The sequence below is a fragment of the Telopea speciosissima genome, chromosome 5 (assembly GCF_018873765.1).
Source record: "Telopea speciosissima isolate NSW1024214 ecotype Mountain lineage chromosome 5, Tspe_v1, whole genome shotgun sequence".
Lineage (NCBI taxonomy): Eukaryota > Viridiplantae > Streptophyta > Magnoliopsida > Proteales > Proteaceae > Telopea > Telopea speciosissima.
The window spans coordinates 55,850,215-55,871,687 of record NC_057920.1 but is presented as its reverse complement, the minus strand read 5'-3'; the positions used below and the strand labels follow the sequence as shown (position 1 = coordinate 55,871,687).

The 21,473-nt window shown below is 38.8% G+C and overlaps 2 protein-coding genes across 2 annotated transcripts; both read right to left on the bottom strand.

Annotated features, from left to right (window-relative positions):
* Positions 1-4,943: 4,943 nt before the first annotated feature.
* LOC122662341 (probable 6-phosphogluconolactonase 1) lies at positions 4,944-6,070 on the bottom strand. Its single transcript, XM_043857947.1, has 3 exons — positions 5,891-6,070; positions 5,607-5,742; positions 4,944-5,519 (listed from the first exon to the last, which is right to left on the bottom strand). Exons 1-3 carry the CDS (start codon positions 6,046-6,048, stop codon positions 5,025-5,027), a joined length of 789 nt encoding a protein of 262 aa, XP_043713882.1. The 5' UTR covers positions 6,049-6,070; the 3' UTR covers positions 4,944-5,024.
* A 6,272-nt stretch (positions 6,071-12,342) lies between these two features.
* Positions 12,343-15,334, bottom strand: LOC122663107 (glucan endo-1,3-beta-glucosidase 8-like). The gene is made up of 2 exons (XM_043858811.1): positions 15,228-15,334; positions 12,343-12,700 (listed from the first exon to the last, which is right to left on the bottom strand). The coding sequence occupies exons 1-2, from the start codon at positions 15,332-15,334 to the stop codon at positions 12,343-12,345; spliced, it is 465 nt and encodes a 154-aa protein (XP_043714746.1).
* Between the last annotated feature and the right edge of the window lie 6,139 nt (positions 15,335-21,473).

The following is a 21,473-nucleotide window of genomic DNA, read 5'->3' as shown; positions in this document are numbered from 1 at the left end:
GTTGGCGCACAAATCACTCCACGGATCGGTGGTATTATCATCAACAGCCTGCTTATGCTCCCCCAAATAATTTTGCTTACCCTAACACCCTACCGGCTGCCCACTACACCTACCCCACATATCTGTCCTATGCTACCCAAAACCCCTCCTACCACCATCCCAATCCACCACTTTTGCCCAACCCATCACCGTCTCCCTCACTCCCTTGGTACCCTGACACCGGTGCTAGTCATCATGTAACTCCTAATATACAGTCTCTCTCCCACTATGATGAATATAATGGTCAGGATCAATTGCATGTTGGTAATGGTAAGGGCTTACCCATAACTCACATTGGATCTTCTTCACTTCCTTCTGACTCTTCTCATTTATTTTCTTTAAATAATGTCTTACATGTTCCTTCCATGTCTAAATCACTTCTTTCTGTTCAAAAATTTTTACTTGTGATAATAGTGTGTTTTTTGAGTTTCACCCCTCTCACTTTCTTGTGAAGGATCAGGTCACCACGTCAACCCTTCTTTCCCATCCGAGTAAAAGTGGACTCTACGAGCTTCACCCCTTGCGTTCTCCAACTGCCCATCATGCTGTTCGCACCTCTCTTGATATTTGGCATCGCCGCCTAGGACACCCACATGAGCAACTTCTCCGCCATATGATAATTATAAATAATTTACCTTCTCAATCTTCTCGGCTTAGTAGTATTTGTAAGACCTGCCAATTGGGCAAGGCAAGTCATGTATTTTTACCTACAACGCATCATAGGAGTTTATTTCCCTTGGAACTTATTTTAAGTGATGTTTGGGGTCTTTCCCCTACTGTTTCTGTTGATGGACATCGTTTTTATGTAATTTTTGTGGACGATAACACTAAATTTATTTGGTTTTATTCTCTTATTCGTAAATCTGATGTGTTTGATGTCTTTATTAAGTTTCAAGCTCTTGTTGAACGCTTGTTTGGTCGCAAAATAGTATCCGTTCAAACTGATTGGGGTGGCGAATCTGGCACTTTACCTACTTATTTTTCAAAACTTGGAATTTCTCATCGTATTTCTGCCCCTCACACTCATGAGCAGCAGGGTTCAGTTGAACGACATCACAAACACATCGTTGAGACAAGACTCTCTCTTTTAGCTCATTGGTCGGTTCCTCACATCTATTGGCACTTTGCTTTTGAAACAACTGTTTACTTGATTAATCGCATGACTACTCCGGTCTCTCTTGGGATCTCTCCCTTTTAACTTGTTTTTCATCGTAGTCCGGATTATTCTTTTCTTAAAGTTTTTGGCTGCCTCTGTTTTCTGTTTTTGCGTCCTTTTAATAAACATAAAATGGATTATCGCTCATCATCATGTGTGTTCCTAGGCTACAACCCCTCTCATTTTGGGTATCGCTGTCTCAATCTCTCCACTAACCGCATTATCATTACGCGCCATGTTAGGTTTGATGAAGGGTCCTTCCCCTTTTCTGTATCAATTCTAGGACCCCCCCTCTTCACCCATTATCTCCTCTCCGTGGGCCTCTGCCCCTATTCAGGGTCCTACAACTCCCATGCCCACGCCATTACCAGCGGTACAACTCCAGGCACCCTTATCCCCAGTGGGGGGTACCAGCCCTACACCCATATCCCCCTTAGATGGGCCTTCCCCGGCCGTCCCTAGCCCTACCCCTTCCCTGACTCCCCACTCCTTAAAACCCGCCCCTTACATGAGCTTTACCCACCCCTAACCATCCCTAACCTGGCTGTACCCCAACCTTCCCAACCTCCCACCCGCCATCCCATGCAACTAAGGTCCAGGCCAGATGCTCTTAACGCAATTACCGTTCCTACTGAACCAACCTATTTTTCGCAGGCAAATAAAATTCAGGAATGGTGGGTTGCAATGACAGAAGAATTTAATGCTTTACTTCGGAACGGGACTTGGTCCCTCGTTCCAAGGACACCCCATATGAATGTTATTGGCTGCAAATGGGTGTACCGTATTAAAAGAAAAGTCGATGGGTCTCTTAAGTGCTATAAAGCGCGGTTAGTAGCAAAGGGGTTTCACCCACAACACGGGCTTGATTATGGAGAAACCTTTAGCCCAGTTATTAAGCCCACTGCCATTCGCCTGATTCTCTTAATAGTTGTGTCCCAAGGGTGGTCTATCAGACAGCTTGATGTTAGCAATGCCTTTCTACACAGTTTATTGACTGAGGAAGTTTACATGACTCAACCCCCAGGTTTTATTGATACATCGCATCCCCATTCTGTTTACAAATTGCATTAGTCGCCTTATGGATTGAAACAGGTGCCCCGTGCCTGGTTTGCCCGCATGTCTGAATTTCTCTCTCGTCTTGGTTTTCATGGCTCCAAGACGGACACTTCATTATTTATTCGCCATGCGGGCAGTCATGTCTGCTATATTCTTATCTACGTTAATGATATTATCATAACAGGCAGTGGCACTGACATGATTACATCTGTCCTCCACCAACTATCTGGGGAATTCTCAATCAAAGATCTTGGCCCACTCCATTTTTTCTTGGTTATTGAAGTTGTTCCTCATTCCCGTGGGCTGGTCTTGACCCAATCTCGATATATTTCTGATCTATTAAAGCGCACTAGTATGGTTGACTGCAAGTCGGTCAAAACTCCTATGGCTACATCAGTTAAGCCTTCGGATTCAGGGGGTGCTCTCATGTCTGACCCCACTAAATATCGGTCTGCTGTTGGTACTCTTCAATATGTCACCCTCACTTGATCGGATGTTAGTTTTTCAGTTAATCGGGCATGTCAATTTATGCATGCTCCAACAGAGGACCACTGGCAGCTTGTCAAACGTATTCTTCGTTATCTCAGCAGTACCCGGTCACATGGACTTCTTATTGAGCGCTCTCTTGTTCGCTCTCTTCAGGCCTTCTCTGATGCTGATTGGGCTGGTGACACTGCTGATCGCAAGTCCACAGGGGGATTTGCCATCTTTCTTGGTCCCAATTTGATTTCTTGGACCTCTAAAAAACAAAGAACTATGGCACACTCCTCCACCGAGGCCGAGTACAAAGCCCTGGTAAATGCATCGGCCGAGCTAGTCTGGTTGGAGTCCCTTATGTGTGAGCTTGGTTACCCCTTGGCTGGTCCACCGATCTTATGGTGTGACAATATTAGTGCTACCTATCTTTCTGCTAATCCAGTGTTTCATGCACGCACCAAGCACGTGGAAATAGAATTCCATTTTGTCTGTGATCATGTGTCCAAACGGCAATTGCAGGCTCAATTCATCTCCACACATGATCAACTTGCGGACACTCTTACCAAGCCACTTGCTTCGACGCGCTTTGCTTTCTTGAGGGACAAGTTGAAGATTCGGCCTACCAACTCTCCACCTTGAGGGGGTGTATTGAGAGAAAGAAACCAACCATGTCATATATTTTCCTTTCTCAGTTAATCACATATGATAATAAATCTTCACATGTGATGATAAAATCTTTCCCTGTGTTGATACAATCTCTTGTACATGTAAACACAATATTTTCTGTATTTCTTTCCTAGTTTAGATCAACTAGGATCTCACCACTTGTATTGCTTATATATTCTCCATTGAGAGAAATCAAAAATCAAGGAAACATATTCAAAGTTATTACTATACCATATTAGAATTAGAATTCTGATTTCATTAATTGATTATGATAAGTTACAATGCAAATATATAAATATAGAAGAAGATAGGAGAAGTGCAAAACACATGTACACGGCTTCACATTGGTAGGTGAGATAAGATAAAAGACATCCATGTTATTGGTGGTTGAGGTAATGAAGATGGGAGACTTCATGTAAGAGACATCCATGCTAGTGGTGGTTGAGATAATTAAAATAGAAGACTTCACGTCTTCTATTTTAGAATTAGAATTCTGATTTCATTAATTGATTATGATAGGTTACTATGCAAATATATAAATATAGAAGAAGATAGGAGAAGTGCAAAACACATGTGCATGCAAAACACATGCACACGGCTTCACATTGGTCGGTGAGATAAGATAAAAGACATCCATGTTATTGGTGGTTGAGGTAATGAAGATGAGAGACTTCATGTAAGAGACATCCATGCTAGTGGTGGTTGAGATAATTAAAATAGAAGACTTCACGTGTGAGTGAAGGTTGATATCACATGGATCTCATGTGTAGATAGGATCCGATTGATAGCTAGATTGTGAAAGACCTAAGCTCCCTATGAGAAACCACAAGTGTAATAGGAGAGTTGAAGCTTCTTCCATTATTACTTATTGTTTCACTTATGAAAGCTTTTTTTTTTTTTTTTAATTTTTTTGGAAATAAGAAATATCAAGCCATACATTTGGAATAATATGTACGGTCATTTTTGTTCCCTGCTCTCTTCCTCCATTCTGCTAGTTTGATGCACAACTCGTCTAAAGATTTCCTTTGAAAACACACGATTGGCTATAGAGTTGAGGCCAGAAATCTGTCAGTACTAAGGCATTGTTGCTAATACGACAAGATTCTAAAAATATTATCCGAATTTTATTCGATCAGTCCCGGTCGAATTGAGTCGGGTTCTTAATCGGTCAGTCTCAGTGGGACGATCATCGGGTAGGATCTTTACACTGGGAACGACCAAATATTATTCAATGTAGGTTTAAGCCCAACATGTTTGATAAAAGGTCTGGATCGGTTTCGGGTTTTTTTGATCAGGGTTCAATCCGATTAACCAGTGCAAGCTTAGAATTGACACCACCACCTTCCACATACGATAATGTTTTAGTGTAGCACAAACCATTATAAAACCATCAACCTCTATAGAATTCTAACTTCTATTCTCTGCCAACTGCGGTACATGGTAACCAACTAAGAACTAAGAACAACTACAACAAAACAAAAAAAACATAAAAAACTAAGACAAAGTCTACTACGTACTCGGGGACTCCTATGTCCGTGGCAGTGGGACCCAATACATTCCAAAAAGGACAAAAAAGAGAAAAAGCAAAAGAAAGTTAAATCGATTCCAGAATCCCAGGGAATTTGGAATCCTACGTGGCAGAGCTTTCCCCGCCGTTGTTCCCGGGGAGGAGAGAAGCAGCACTGCCATCCAAAAACCAGACAAGATTCCCACCATCTCTAGGTGATACCATCTGAGCCGGAATGAACCCACTAGGAAGTGGGTCCCCAAGAGCCAAAGATACACTCTGAGCCACGTCACTACCAGTTGCCACAATCGCAACGTTAGCTGCAGAGTTAATCACAGGAAGAGTGAGGGTGACGCTTTCTTTTCCTTCACTGGCAACACATGCAACCCACTGTGATTCCTCACTCAACACAGGATGATCTGGAAACAACGAAGCTACGTGGCCATCTTCTCCCATCATCAACAACATCAGATCAAATCTCGGACTATCACTTGATGGTGAAACTGCCACCGTTCGACTCCTCACCACCTGTCTGATCTTAAATTCGTATTCCTCCATTGCCTTCTCCGCCGATACACCGAGTCTCACGGAGTAAATATTCGCCGATTTTATAGGAACCTGTGTTAATCAACGGTGGAGATGAGTCCACGTAGATAGTATCAACTAGGGTTAGCAAAAGAGAAAGAGAGAGAAAAAAAAAAGGACCTTTGAGATGAAAGCTTCTTTGGCTTGGCGATAGATACTCTCTGGGTGTTTCTTGGGAAGAATATTCTCTTCAGCCCAAAACACATGCCACTTGGACCAATCCACCATTCTTACATATGGTGGTTTGGTTAGTTTCCTACAAAACAAACAAGAAGAAAATAGTTAGTTAGTTTCCTACAAAACAAACAAGAAGAAAATAGTTAGTTAGTTTCCTACAAAACAAACAAGAAGAAAGCAAGGCCCAAAAACAAAAAAAGGAAAGAAGAAGGAGAAGAAACCATCACCGCATGAGATGGATGAGATTTCCTCCAGATAGAACAATAGAAAATGCTCCTCTTTCCTTCACTGCAGTATCAGAGTTCTCAATAACATATTCTGCAAGTGCAGTGGAAAGTTGTTCAGTGTTATGGAACACTTTCACTTCTTTGTCACTCTTCTCCATTTCACTCTACTACTCTCTTCCTCTTCTTGTTCTTCTTCTTGTTCTTCTTCTTGGTTTCTCTCCAACTCCCAGTTCATCATTTATAAGCAAAAAAAGGGAGAGAAATAGAAAGAGAGAAAAAGAGAGAGAGAGAGAGAGAGAGAGAGAGAGAGAGAGAGAGAGAGAGAGAACGGTCGATGACAATTGATGGGAAGGAATTGAAGTGGCCTTTCAACTTCAAAAGTTACTTCAAGGGCAGAAGCTAGAACCCCATAAAGGAATGGAAAGGAAGTGTTACTCAGTTACTGGCAATGGTCCAAGCAGGGAGACCTGTCTATTTACTACTTACATCTCTCAGAAGCATCTCATCATGATTGAATCTTTCAAGGAGATTTCAATAGGGCATTAAGGGCACTGTACCCTTTCTAATAATAGATACTCCCATCCCATCAGCCAATATACAATACAACAAGTCCATTTTCAACAAATACTTAACCAATAAATGTAATTTGACTTTTTTTTTTTTTTAAGAACTAAATTAATTGAACTTTATATAGAGAACTCATTGGGGGCTCTTTTAGTTTGACTACTATATATATACATTAGATCTCATTGGGCTATTTTTCAACTTTTTATTTTATTATTATTATTATTATTTTTTCTTTTCTTGTTCATAGGATTAATTGATGTTTCCCCTAGAACCTTCACCACTGGTTATTATAGTCTCATAGGATCTCACTTTGTAGTTTTTGTTCTTATGGTAAATGCCAAACTAAGATGGATTGGTCAGGTTAAGTACAAAGAGAATTTACATCTGAGCTAATTAATTTCTTCTAGGAGAGAGAGAGAGAGAGAGAGAGAGAGAGAGGAAGTACCACTAAGTACTAAGTAAAGCTGTTTGCAGATCAGGTTAAAATACAATACTAATTAAGGAGATACACATATTGAAGCTCAGTGGCAGATCAGGTCAGTAATTGTTTACTTTATTGAAGCATTTATTTTTTTTTAAATAACATTTTCATAATTGAAAAAAAAAAAAAAAAAAAAAAAAAAAAAAGCCTTCAATGAAAAAGGGTTATGTTTAGTGTGACCATGCATGGTTACATTGAATTAATCAAATAGGGGAAAATGCATGGATTGTAGGGATTTTTTTTAAGGGAGAATGTTCTCTGTGCGGGGGGCGTAGGCTGCGCCCAGACACATGGGGTGGGCGCATTGACCACCCTGCCCCCTGAGTGGCAGGCTCGGCCCATGTGTCTAGGCGTAGCCTGCGCTGCGGCACAGAGAACATGAGTCCTTTTTTTAATTATAGGTCTATAATACCAGTTCTGCCCCCTACTGGAGAAAAAAGATTGTCCATTATTATACAAATGGGAGAGAGATGGGCACATTGCCAGTTTGTCATAAACTAGAGGTGGCACCAATGGGGGTGCAGGATGAGGCATCATACAAAAAGGGCAGAGTCATTTCAAAGGGAGGAGGGAGAGAGACAGATTTACGATACACCAGTGGTGTGCCCAGCCTTTTTCCTATACAAATATTAGGGAAATTCTAGTATGGTTTACAAGCTTAGTGTATCCTATCATGGATACACAACAAAACCTAAATAAAATCCTTTATTTGAAATTCCTTTTTTACTCTTAACTTAAATAACTTTTGGAAATTATACAAGGTGCAATCAAAAGAAAGTTATAATATCTCAATTCACCACTTTGGTTACGACAAGAAGCACCCTTTAATTATTTAAATTTTTTTTCTTAATAGTTTAGCAAAAATTTTATTATATGATGTTTAATAAAAGGTACCTAATCTAATGTAGGCCTTTTTCCTTTTATTTTGGATGTGGGATGTTGTACAATCCTTGTGATTTCTTCTTCTATCGCTCCAATAGTTCAAAACTTTTAAAAAAGGTAATCATAAGGGGGCTATAAATTGTTGAGTAGCTGTGAATCTTCAAGGAGCGATTTTAAGCATAATTAAAAAATCAAACCTTTATGCGGACCATAAAAGATCATGTTTTTTTTTTTTCTATTTATGAACAATACTCTAATTTTTATAATAATATAAACCACCAATTAGAACCCATATAGGAGTTGGTTTGAATTTAATTTGGGTTGTGTTTGGTATGCATTCTAGGAATGCATTCCAAGTTAATTTTGCATTCTCGAATGATAAAAATAGTTGTTTTTGTTGTCTGAGAATGTGAAATTGACCTGAAATGCATTCCAAGGATACATACCAAACGCAGCCTTGGTTTCACCAACTGATTTCTGTTCTAATGTCTTAAATGATGGTCCTCAGCTCCATGGCTCTTTTGTAGTTCATGTTCATTAATAAAAGGTGTTTTATCTAGGGTTACAACAGGGTTAGGTTGGGTCGTGCTTTACAAACTTTATTTATTCTTATGTTTAAAATTTTTTTTATGAGAAAATCTCATTGTAATCTCAATGGTGAACTACAAAATTGTATTTTTACTATTTTTCCCTTTTAAGATAACATATTTTTTTCAATAAAAATAAATCATATTGTTTTAAATGCGGACACCGACTTAGCCCGACGGTTGTGCCTTGCGTGTCCTTTCCAAGGCTGAGGACTTCATTTCGGTTTCAAAATCCCTCCTACACAATGCAGTGCTGGTTGCTATTATGTCCCCACCACACCCCCATGTATTGCTGCCACTCCAAATCATGGTTTTAGGAATTGATATCAATTAATGGATTGGTACTGAAAAGGGTAAAAATGTAAAATATATATTTTTAAAGAAAACATGACCGATAAGGATCAATTTAGATCGATATCGACAGATACTGATACCGATAACTAAAACCCTGTTCCACATTACAGAAAATATTACATTAAATAACTTTCAATTTTTTAAAAACCTTTACTTATTAGTTCACCATTTTGGTGACAAAAAATTGCACTATTTATTTTGTTTTATCTTTTGTTTTCTATTCTAATCAAACAATATTTTCTTTCATATTTCTTTTCTTTTAGGTTTTTTTCTTCTAAAGATTCTCTTTTCTTTTGTTTTCTTTAATCCATATTTGACAAACAAACACAGCCTGTCTTTTGTAACATCGTTATCGATTGCGGGAGTTCAGGAATGATTCTTCTCTCCCTGCAACGACGTAGAATCTGGACGGTTTTAATGCTGATATGACCTTTGCAAAAGACCAGTACAAAACAACTAGTAAACAACACCAAGCCAAGTAACATTTAAACATCTAGCACTCTTTTAATGCTTTAGCTATCTACCTGAAGCCGCCCTTCCAGTTCTAGTTTTTGGTCGAACCAAACAATTGGGTTGGTTCGAATCAAACTTATACCAACCCAACTGTGTTTTTCTGGTTAATTATGGCTGGATCTTTTGCTCACATGGACTTTCCTAATGGTAACTTAACAGGGAGAGAGATCGTTGCCAGTGTCTCTAGAGCCTCCATGCACACAATGGTCAATGGGAGCCTACACACACACACACATCGACTTGGGCGAGATTTTCACCTTTTCATAAGGATAACATGATACTTTCACACGTTTCTACGTTTAGACATAGGAACCACATGACCAAATACCATTTTTTGTTTTGTCCTTCAAAGGATCGGTGTTGACTTAGACCAATCTTGCCCGGTATTAGTGAATCGTTCCTTGGTTCGATCAACTTGATTGGATCGCCCAAATCTTGGGACCCAATCATTGATATCGGTCATTACGTTTATAAAATGGTTCCTGATCTCAGGATCAGATTGGTCCTGACAGTGATTTTCTGATTTATTTTTACTTTTCATAATTTTTAAATATTTTCTAAATAATACTTGCCATTATGGGAACTGATCTAGCAAAATTTAATTTGTTTTTGTCATGTTTTACTGATAGAGCCTAATTGATATTAGCACTGATTGATCCCGATATTACGAACTATGCTCACCACTTGCATACACTCAATCTCCATCATATCCACAAAAAAAAAAGGTTACATAAATAAAAAAAAAATAAAATTTGGGTGCAATACATAAATTCAATCAATTGGATCATTTGGGTGGTCAAACCACAAATGCTTCATAGTCCGGTTCGATTTAAGCCTGAAATTAGGAAAAAAGAGAAGTGGGAATGTCATTCTCTCTTCCCCTATAGGCAACAGCTGGCAGTAATAGATCTATCACGAATTGAAGTGGATAGAATCATTTTCTTAACAATTTTCGTAAACACAAAAGCTAATCGTCACCGTCGATTCTCCACCTGGACGGCAAGAGATGAAGAATATAGTACGTTCTGATCTTCTTTTGGTGCGTCTGGAATAAAGTACTGTCATCTGTCACCTAGATACTGCCTGGCAGACAATTGGAAATGAAAGTAGAGAAAGAATCTCGTCTGTTTTTTTTTTTTTTTTTTTTTTTCTTTTGTCTTTTTGGAAGTTTATGGACACGTATGGTGTTTCCTATTTTCCACGTCTTTTCTGTCTTTTCTTTTAGTAAGATTCCTATTTGCCACGTCAATCTATACTAAAACTATTAGAATAAGATTGATAGTGTGGACCCCACATGAGACTGTCGTTTTCAGATTGGAGCATGGAAAACTGTATTGCTTGTGATTTGGCAACTCGAGCCCGCTAAACCATCCCATTATGATCGAAAATTTTTAATTGTGTTTGTTTTGCATTCTCATAATACATTATGGGTCAAGAATGTTTCTGAAATCTAATTTTTTTTCTTCTAGTATATCACTTTAAAATGCATTTTAGGCATTTTGTTTGCGACTTTCTTAGGAGGCTGTTTTGATGCAAATGATGGTTCCTTGAGGGTCCCAATATCATCCTCTATTCTTCCAAAAGTTTGGGGATTTATTGAAGGTTAAGAACGATGGATTATTGGGGATGGGGCGTCCATTAAATTCTGGTATGACCGTTGGTTGGGCGGTGCCAGAATTGATGATTTGATCAATAATGATGTCCAAGTTTCAAGCAGATTAACAACCATTGTTTCGGAATTCATTGAAGAAAGGCAGTGGATTTTGTCTGTGGTTAAGGGTGCGTTTGGTAACGTTCAGAACAGTGTTCTGAACAGTTCTTTTGTTCAAAAAGAACAACAAAACATGAAAAAGTGTTTGGCTTTGCGGTTCGTTTTTTCGTTCTTTTAGAACGAACCGAAGATCTTGAGCACCAAAAGAACGTTCTTTACAGACCGTCTCAGAGACGGTCTGCAAAGAACAAAGAACAAGACGCAACGAACAAAGTCACAAATCACGGGTTTTTTTGGAGAAAAAACACAACTCTCACATCTCTCTCGCTCTGCTACCACGAATTTGGGAGACGACGAAAGGCTCAATCTGCAACCCTAGGTGAGATCTCTCACTCTCTCTCTCGCTCTCTCTTCCTCTCTATCTCTCGCATGAAGGTAGCATTGTTTCCCTCTCCATGTTTCTCTCTCTCTCTCGCACTCTCTGCACTTCTCTCTCGCTCTTTCCCTTTCTCTGACTCACTCTCTCCTTCTCATATACTCTCTCTGTGTCATTGTTTTGGTTCATTTCCTCTCTCTGTCTCTCTCTCTCTCCCTCTCATACTCTCCCTCTCACCGTCTCTGTATGGAGATTATGGAAGACTGATCCAAATTTATTTTATTGTCTCAGGAAGTGGATCTACACCCTACAACCGAAAACAATAGACGGATCAGCACCCCTTTGCTTCCCATTTGGTCTCAGGTAATTTTATATCTCAGATCTAGTGTAGTCTACTTTTATTTTCTTTTAAATTTTTTTTCCTGCTGTAACGGATCAGCACCCCTTTGCTTCCCCTTTGCTTCCCATTTTGATTCATTACAATATGAATGACAAATAAAAATGGTTTTGATTTTACAAGTTGGTATGCCTCTAGATGATTCCATGGTAAATTTTGTGAAGTTGGAGTTTTCTGGTTTACTCTCTTCCGTCTTTGATTAGTAAATTCAAGGTGCAGGAATTGCTTGCACTATAGCTTTTCATGGGGAATAGTTTTGCAGACTGAATCATAAGTTGGGACAGTTGGTTGAATAGTTTTGCCACTCATCTTTTGACTTGCATTTTTATTATTTTTGTTATTAATTTGTTAGGATTTCTTTTTCCATTTTTATTGCTATTATTTCTGCTATTGTATTTTTTACAACATGTTCCAGAGACCTGGAGAAATAACATTAAATAAGAAACTATCATTATAACTCCTACAATTGATTCATAATATCATTTATATCAATTCCAGAATTGGTAATTGTCCTGAACATCCTGAACTGTCTAGGAAGCATGTGATGCAGTCATTGCTATTGGATATCTTCTGTCCACAATGGACTAGTTTCCATTGTCTGACCCCTCAAAGAAAGCATAGTCCACAGGGAAGTATTCATTGTCATAGAGGCTAAGGAATGGGTAGATATTAACAATGAAAGGGGCATCATTCTCATTGAGGTACTGAACTATTTCAATTGTAAGTTCACATATGTCTGACCTGAAGTCACCAGCAGAAGGGACTGGCTTTGAAACAGGGGAATTGTAGATATTAGCATTGAATGGAACAGTTGCTTTGATACGGTTTCCAAGCCCAACCTCATTTAAGGCTTTCTGAACATTCTGCAAGGCAGGCAGGGTGACTAGTGAGAAGGTGCCATTGTATGTCTGGAGGAAGGGTTCATTGCCCACAGCAACATACCTGCAAATTTTAATGGTTTTTGTTGAAAACAAAGAAACCCATCAAGTAGAAAAGGAAAAGGACAAGAAGCTCAAGATAGAATGGATTAAAACGAAGAAGAAGAAGTAGAAAGAAAAAAAAAACAGTCTCAAAGAACAATACAGAGAAGGAAGCAACAATATAAAGAGGTAGCAATGGGCTTTTATGCACCACAAGCTACCAAGTGCACTAGGCACTTGTTCACTAAGCAGGGGTTGTTAGTAGGCCAATCCATGGAGTATTTCAGCCTTGAATTTGTGTTAAAACTAGTAAGCTCACATAGGGCTATTCAAAGCGGACAGAAGTTATATAACAAGAAACTCTCAGAAGTCTTAACTATCCCCACTACATAATTTTGGACTTATTAGCGATTACTCCTTGCTTGGCTAGATCATTGGCTATCTCATTTGCTGACTTTGGCTTCTACTGGAATGAGGTATGAGGTATTCTCTTAGGAAGCAATGTGAATGATGAAACAAATAAGGTGGGTATAAACACCAAGGCTAACTAGAGGCTTTCCTCATCCAACCAGTGACTATAGCTGAATCATCTTCCCAAGGGGAGTTCACCTTTACTTGGAGGAGGAGATTGGCGAACTCAATAGCGGATGAGCTTGCTTGTAGCTTCTTCTTTTTTTTGGGGGGGGGGGGGGGGGGTGTTGCTGGTCAGTCACTCATTGAATTTGGGGTCCTATCCTTTGATGTAATATGTTTTTGTGTCAGATTTTACGCCTCCTGTTGTTGTTATACTCTTCCTTTCTCCTTGTTCTATTTTTTTTTTGCCAGTTTTACTTTATGTTCTCTTTCTTAACCAACCCATCTATCATGTATTGTTTTTTAAAACATGAACATGGTTCATATTCTTTGTACTTCGTTTGAGTGTTCGGTACATAGCATGATTCAAAGAAACAAGAATTAATAACCAGATTTGGATTAGTAGGTGGTCTTAAAATTTTTTCTTCTTCTTTTTATTGGTGCGTGGTAATTATGAAGTTTGATCCTAGAAACCTAGATATATCTCCTCGATATATTTGAAAGTTCAGTTCTCTTTCCCTTTCTAATCATTTTTTGTTTTATAAACAATTAATCATGAAAGTTGCAAGTCACACTGCTTAATGCTCCAATTAAACTTGAAACTCATCATCACATCTATATATTAAAGAACTACCACCACACATCTCCACTACTACTTGCTTCTTCATATTTGATCAGTAGTACTACTACTACTTTACCATATTATTCCCAACATTCTCTCTTTCCCATATTATTCTCAACATTCACATTTCACAAATCACATGCATTCACTGACACATTCCCACTCATTACTCCCACATGCACATATCCATGCATGCAATCCTATTAATTTTTCCAAATTACACTCCCTCTTTTGTTACTTTTACCAATATTTATTCTTTCTCTCTCTCTCTCTCTCTCTCTCTCTCTCTCTCTCTTTTAGTCTGAAGCACTCACATTACTACTATTACAACTCCATCGATCATGGATGGAAAAGAGGGGAGAATATATATATATATATATGGGAAATGAAAAGGAAAAAAGAAATGATAGGGCTGTCTTGTGTTTACAACTAACAATTCAATATATCCATGTATTCATCATAACATACCCTTCGATGCTTGTTTTAAGCTTCGATTGGTGGGTGTGCATTAGGAGCGAATCGTAGATCCATACTCAAATCACCTTTATCATTGTCCCAACCTCGTGTAATGGAAAACCCAAACTACAAGATAAGTTCCTTCTTTATCAAGAAGAAAATTGTGGTTCCTTCTCTATTACAAACCAACAGTGCAAGTCACACTGCTTAATGCTCCAATTATCTCTCGAATCGTAATCCAATTGAACTGAAAACCTATATTAAATCAAACCACTTTATTGAACAAAGAAGGAGTCATAATCCTTCATTAGTCATTAAAGTAACCCTAGATTTCAACCATGAGGTCCAAACTCCAAAGTCCAAACCCTCTTAATCTCTTATCTTACCTCCACACTTCGTGTCACAACTTTGAGCTCTGTCTCTGTTTCAACTCACGGACCCAAATCCACCAAATCTCAGTCCTCTCTTCTTTCTCTTTTCGAGTCTCCTGGTTTGCATATCTCGTGACTGTTTTTTAGGCTCTTAAACACATATTTCCAATTTCTTTCCCCTCTTTAATTGCATTTAATATATCTTTTTCCCCTCCTTGGGTAATTGGGATAGATTTGTCTTTAACAACTCATGATAGGACAAATGGTTCCCTGCTGCATAACAGTATCAAAGCTCAGCAATTCGGAGTTTATTCTTGAAAAACAAGCACATGGGTTCTTCTATGCAGTCCCTTTTATGGGCCTTACAGGGACTGAATTCTCATTGCTTTCCTTGTACGATTTGTGGGTCTTCTCTAATTTTTTTTGTTCTTACTTGAAGATTACCCATCGCTTACTTCAGTAATTTGTTCTATAATTTTTAGTACTTTTGTTCTTGGCCAAAAGGGCCAAATCTGTGTGGTTAATACCTATATGTAGCCTTGAAAACAGCATGTTTGTATGGAATTGTTTGGGTCTTTTGGTTATGGTTGAGGAGTGGTTCTCTTTCAAGTGGACTAACCCTAGCTTTGCTCATTGTGATCAAGCCTCCTATTTCTCTCTTTTTTTTTTTTAATCAACATTCTTCAATTCTTTGGTAATGAATATGACTATTTATTTTTTTGGGTAATAGATATTTTTATTTCATATTGTTTGTTACATAATGTATGTGTTATTATTCAGATATTATGGCTACTTCATCAAGGTCAAAAGGAAAATCAAAAGTTGGTCCTGTATCTTGGTCCACTACTGAGGTTGCCTTACTAGTTCGGTTGATGGTAGATAATGTAAGGGCTGGCAACAAGAGTGGGGCAACCTTCAGCAAGAATGGGTGGGATGATATTCAGACCCGGTTGGAAACCACTCTTGGTAGGGTGTTCGATAGGGAACAGATAAAGAACAAGTTCAACAAGATGAGGATAGATTATGGAAGTTTCAAGTCATTACTTCAAACTACGGGATTTGGATGAAACTCAATCACCCAGACAGTTACTGTTGACGATGACAGTGTTTGGGATAAAGCTATAGCGGTAAATACTATACTAATATCTTCTTTGGTTTGATCTAAACTATTATATTTAGTCTTATGTTGATTATGTAGTAAATATCTAATAATTTATTTGATATTGTATATAGGCAAATTCAGGATGGAAAAAATTTAGGCATCAAGGCTTGGCACATTGGTCTGAACTCCAAATTATATTTGGAGATTCTTATGCCCGTGGAGATGGTCATTTGGATAACATGCAAGACTGGGTGACAACTGAGATTGATGATCTAGATGTTGATGATGAAATACCTACACCAACCCACACCACTTCAATGGGTCTAGATGACTTTGAAGTCAATGAGGTTGAGGAAGAGACTACAGTCCATAAACAAGATAGAACTCCAAAAGCTAAACGGAAGCGAAGTATGAGCGGTAGTGTGACAACTGCTTTGGGATATGTTGGGAAGTTATGTCAGATAAAGATAGAGAAGGCAACTGCAAGTGCTGAGGCTACTTCTGAAGTTTCTGGCCATGGCACGTCAGTGACTCCTATCGATACTAGTGTTTTGGCATGTACACGTGTCCTTGATGAGATACCTGATATAAGTAAGGACATGTATTTGAAAGCCTTAAAACAAATTAGGGAGTCAGGACCGTGGAGGGAGTCATTTATTGGTTGTAGGCCTGACAGGAGGATGTGGCTGTAGGAGGAGTTATAGGGTGATGTTATTTAAATCTGTGTGGTTGTTTGAAGCAATTTACTTATGTTATGTTTAATTTGGATGGTATGATGATACAATCTTGTATTTTTTTAAATTCTGTGTGGTGGTCTGAAACAATTTAGGTTGTGTTATGTTTAATTTGGATGGTATGATGATACAATCTTGTATTTTTTTTAGTTATGTTTGAAACAATTTACTTACTGTATTATGTTAAAAGTTTATTACTTGTTGTGTATATTTAGCATCATGACAACAATATACCAGTTCGAGAATGACTCTTCAAGTGATGAGGATGACTTGATAATGGTAGCTGCAACTTTAGTTGCCGCACAATCTCTATATACAAGAGAACCTTGTAGGGATGGTAGACATCCAGGATCAATTATGGTCCATGAAGTTTTGAGTGGTCATGCGGACCGTTGCTTTCAGAAGTTTAGCATGGAAAGACATGTCTTCCAAAATCTATGTACACTGATGATATCTAGAAAGTGGTTAAAAGACAGTCGATATTTAAGGGTGGATGAACAAATAGCCATGTTTATGATGATAGTAGGAAGGGGTTTCTCTAATCGGGATATTCAAGAGGAGTTTCAACATTCTGGAGAGACCATTAGCCGTACATTCAAGCGTGTTTTAATGACTATGGGAAAATTGGCAAAAGAAATGATCACACCACCAGACATCCAGAAAATTCAGTTAGACATGCAATCAAAACCAAAATACTATCCTTTCTTTAAGGTAATATACAATCAATACAAGTATGAAAATTCAATTATTTAAATTTTTCTTATTTTAGTATGACAAGTTTATTTTATGAAATCTGTTTTTGGGATTGTATTGGAGCAATAGATGGTAGTCATATTAGTGCCATAGTGCCTCAACAAGATGCTACTCGCTACAGAAACCGAAAGGGCATTACCACACAAAACGTGATGTGTATATGTTCTTTTGATATGCGATTCACGTATGTTTATGCGGGTTGGGAGGGCAGCGCTAATGATTGTCGTATATTTGAACGTGCAAGGAGAGATCCAACATTACAGTTCCCACATCCACTTGAAGGTAAAACCCATTTAATTCTACTGATATATGAAGTACTTTATTGGTAAAGTTGAGTTTTTCCTTACAATGGTTTGTATGTGTAGGAAAATATCATGTTGTAGACTCTGGGTATGCAAGTCAAGTTGGTTACTTGACTCCATTTCGAGGTGAGAGGTACCATATTCCAGACTACAAGGGAGCTGGGAGAAACCCAAAGACTGCTAAAGAGCTGTTCAACTACAGACATTCCTCACTTCGGAATGTAATTGAGCGTACATTTGGGGTTCTGAAAAATAGGTTTAGAATATTAAAACATATGACTAGTTACTCAATCAGAGATCAGACTTACATTGTGATGGCCTGTTGTGGGTTGCATAATTTTATTCGTGACAAACAAGAGGCAGAAAAAATATTTGCTGGTTTAAGTGCTGATGACAAAGTAGTCATAGATCCACTGAATCCTGTACACTTGCCTTATGATACATCTATGTCTACTCTCAATCAGAGAGAGAGTGCAAGAATCATGAATGGATTGCGGATAAACATTGCAAATGAATTGGCCATAAGTTGTAGGATGGCGCAACTTACATGAGTTTCTTTTGTATTTGTTTGACCAAACTAGATATTCAATCAAAGAGACAATGCAAGAATGTGATTTGAATGAGTTTCTTTTGTATATGTTTGACCAAACTATGGCTTGTTTATGTAACTTATGTTGGATTTTATAGAGTGATAATTGCGGATGTGAATTTTTTCAATGGATAGAAGAAGGCATGACCTCATCTTCTAGCCAACAGACTAATGTATCGATGGTTTGTCCCTCGGCTCAACAATGTATCCGCTCCGTCTTCTTCAAAATTTCTGAAAGGTTATTGCAAGAGTGCAATTACATCCTCGGAGAATCATGCCAAGATGTTCAAAGACATCCTTAAAGGTCTTACCAAGTTAGACTTGAAGAAAGAAGAAAATTAAATCATGAGAGAGATTGTCAAATTTGTAATTTAATGACTTTAATTAACTATAAGTTGACATATTTTAATTATAGACATATTTTAAATTATGTTAAGTGTAGGAATTTATTAGATATTTTAATCTATGTTAAATAAGGAACTTATGAGAAAATTTTAATTTATGTTTGTAGAGAAACATGTATTTTGAGGTAAGGATGGCATTATTGTAATTAACATCAAAACTGTTCGAACAGATTTTACCAAACACCATTTCCGTTAAACAGCGTTCTTGAGAACGTTACCAAATGGTTATTTTTGGTCTCAGAACGCCGTTCCAGACGAAGAACGCAAAAGAACGTTCTTAGTCAAGAACGGGCGTTCTTTGTTCAGACCGTTACCAAACGCAGCCTAAGTCTCCTCAATTAGTAGTTTTTTGTGATCATATCAGAGCTACACCAGAAGATGGTCATTTTCGGCAGTCCATCACCCCCACCTTCAAGAGATTTTTAATAAGATTGCTGCTAGTGGTATTTCTTGCACCAGCATAGAAGATAGCGTTTTTGGGCCCACACAAGCTCTGGCAACTTCTCCGTCAAGTTTGCATGGGAAGCCATAAGAGTAAAGGCGGCAGCGCCGGGTTGGACTTCAACGGTTTGGGATCGAGACCTCCTCCCTAGAACCTCTGTTTTTGGTTGGCGTTTAGTGCTCGATGCCCTTCCAACTGATCACAATGTGCGACGCAAAGCAGTTCCTGTAGTGTCTCGATGTGATCTCTACCTTGCAGCTTGTGATTCAAGCCATCACGTTTTTCTTGGAGTGTGGATTTTCAACTCAGGTTTAGAGAGAGATCCTGTATGGGTTTAATCAAACTTGGGGCGGGTTCCCCTCTATTGAAAGGCTTTTCTCGTGGTGGCGTAGAAAGACCAAGGTGGTACCTTTGCTGCAAGCCTGGCGTGTCTTGCTCATTATCAGCTGCAAGCATATCTGGTGGGAACATAATAGGCGGCGCTATGATAACCTGCAGAGAACTCCCTCTCAAGTTGCAAGAGCTTGCTTTGCTGAGATGGCTGATTGCACTAGAGGTAAAGGAGCCATTATTCGTTCAGTCCAAGACCTTTCCTTGGCACGAGCTCTTAATGTTGTGATCTCTAGGACCCCTCCTAAGATCATTACAGAAGTAAGATGGAGACACCCCCCTCTTGGCTGGTGGAAATTGAACATTGATGGGTCCTCTTTAGGAAACCCAGGATCTATGGGTGCAGGAGGTGTTTTTAGAGACCATTATAGAACTATGAAGAGCTGCTTCGCGGCTTTCCTTGGGATAGGCTCAAATTATATGGCTGAGATGGGAGCTTTCCTCACTGGCATTAGGCATGCCAGCACTATGAAACCGGAGAAGCTATGGATAGAGAGTGACTCACAAGCAGCAGTTGCGACCATTCTCTCTGGCAAATTCCCGTGGTATCTCATGCAGGAATGGTGGTCCGCTAAGTCGTTCTTGGATTCCATTCAATGGCGGGTTTCACATTGCTTCAGAGAAGCAAACTCGACAGTCGATGCTCTTGCAAACTTGGCAGCCAAGAGGAAGACAAGAATTATTTGGAATACTGCGCCAAGCCTCATTGCTAATGCTGTTAACTGGGAAGCTCTTGGGCGACCAAACTACAGATTTAAGTAATGTTTTTCTTTGTAAGATTGCCAGGATCCTTGGGATCGTTGGTTTCTCTTTAAGGACCCTCTCAGCCATTCTTTATACCACTATTGTTTCATTTTAATACAATTTTGCTGATCTTTAGCAATAAAATATCAGAGCTACGCATCGTCCCTCAGTTGCAGTACAAGATAAACATATTTGGTCTCTATCAGAGTAAGAGAAATTTTTCGTTAAGTCGGTTTGGGAAAGTATTCGAAAAAGGAATCCAATCCAAAGCTGGGCAGGTACTGTGTGGATGAAAGATTTGCTCCCTCAATTCTCCATTTTCGGCTGGTGATTGGCGAATGGGAGTCTACCGACAAATGACTAGGTTAGTAACCGTACAATCTCGATGGTTTCAAGATGTGAGCTATGCTATAAGAGTTAAGAATCTTTCTTACACTTGTTCTTGGAGTGTGAGTACAACGTCAAAGTGTGGAAGGATATTATGATTCGGTTTGATGTGCAATAGGGTGGTTTTCCATCCATAGAGGAGCTATTCTCTTGGTGGAAAAGGAAATCTTTGGTTGTTAAGCTGTAGCAAGTTTGGCACTCTTTGGTCATTCTTATTCCTTTTCATCTCTAGCATGAAAGGAATAGGAAGAGATATGACAACTTGCAATGTTCGCATATGATGGTGATCAAGGTAGATTTGAAGGATTTTTTAAGTTTAATTTATATTATTGTGAAGTCTATCTCTGAGTTACTGTTCTCCAGGCAATTGCAGGTGAGGATTGTTCCTTCTAGGCCAACAAGAATTTTTGAAGTGACTTGGCAACTTCTGGCTCGAGGATTAATGAGTTAAATATAGATGATTGCTCTCTTAGAAACTCAGGACGATCAGAGGCAGGTGGAATATTTAAAGATTACAATGAGATTCCTTTTAGATGCTTTGCAAATTTGGAAGGGGTTACAACAAGTTTTATGGTCGAATTTGCGGCTTTCTTCACTGGTATTCAATATGCAATGACCATCAATGTGAGGAAGCTATGGATTGAATGTGATTCTCAGTCAGTGGTGATGTGCATTCCGAATCAAAACATCCTGTGGGTTTTTCAACAGCAATGGTGATATTGTAAGTGGTTTTTGAACAACTCTTCTTGGTATACATCCCACTACTTTTGTGAGGCTAATAATGTCGTTGACAAACTCGTAAAACATGCGGCATCAACAATGTCTTCAACAACTTAGGATGCCCCGCCCTCTTTCGTAGTTGGTGATATGTCTTGGGATGCACAGTTGAGAACCAGATATAGGTTTTCTTTACCTATTTGGGTGGT

Coding starts and splice junctions, on each gene's coding strand:
- LOC122662341 (XM_043857947.1), bottom strand. CDS start 6,048: ATGGAGAAGAGTGACAAAGAAGTGAAAGTGTTCCATAACACTGAACAA. Junction 5,743..5,890: donor AATCTCATCCATCTCATGCG/GTGATGGTTTCT, acceptor TTTGTTTTGTAG/GAAACTAACCAAACCACCAT. Junction 5,520..5,606: donor AAGAAGCTTTCATCTCAAAG/GTCCTTTTTTTT, acceptor TGATTAACACAG/GTTCCTATAAAATCGGCGAA.
- LOC122663107 (XM_043858811.1), bottom strand. CDS start 15,334: ATGAGCAAAGCTAGGGTTAGTCCACTTGAAAGAGAACCACTCCTCAAC. Junction 12,701..15,227: donor GTTTTCAAGGCTACATATAG/GTATTAACCACA, acceptor TAAAATTTGCAG/GTATGTTGCTGTGGGCAATG.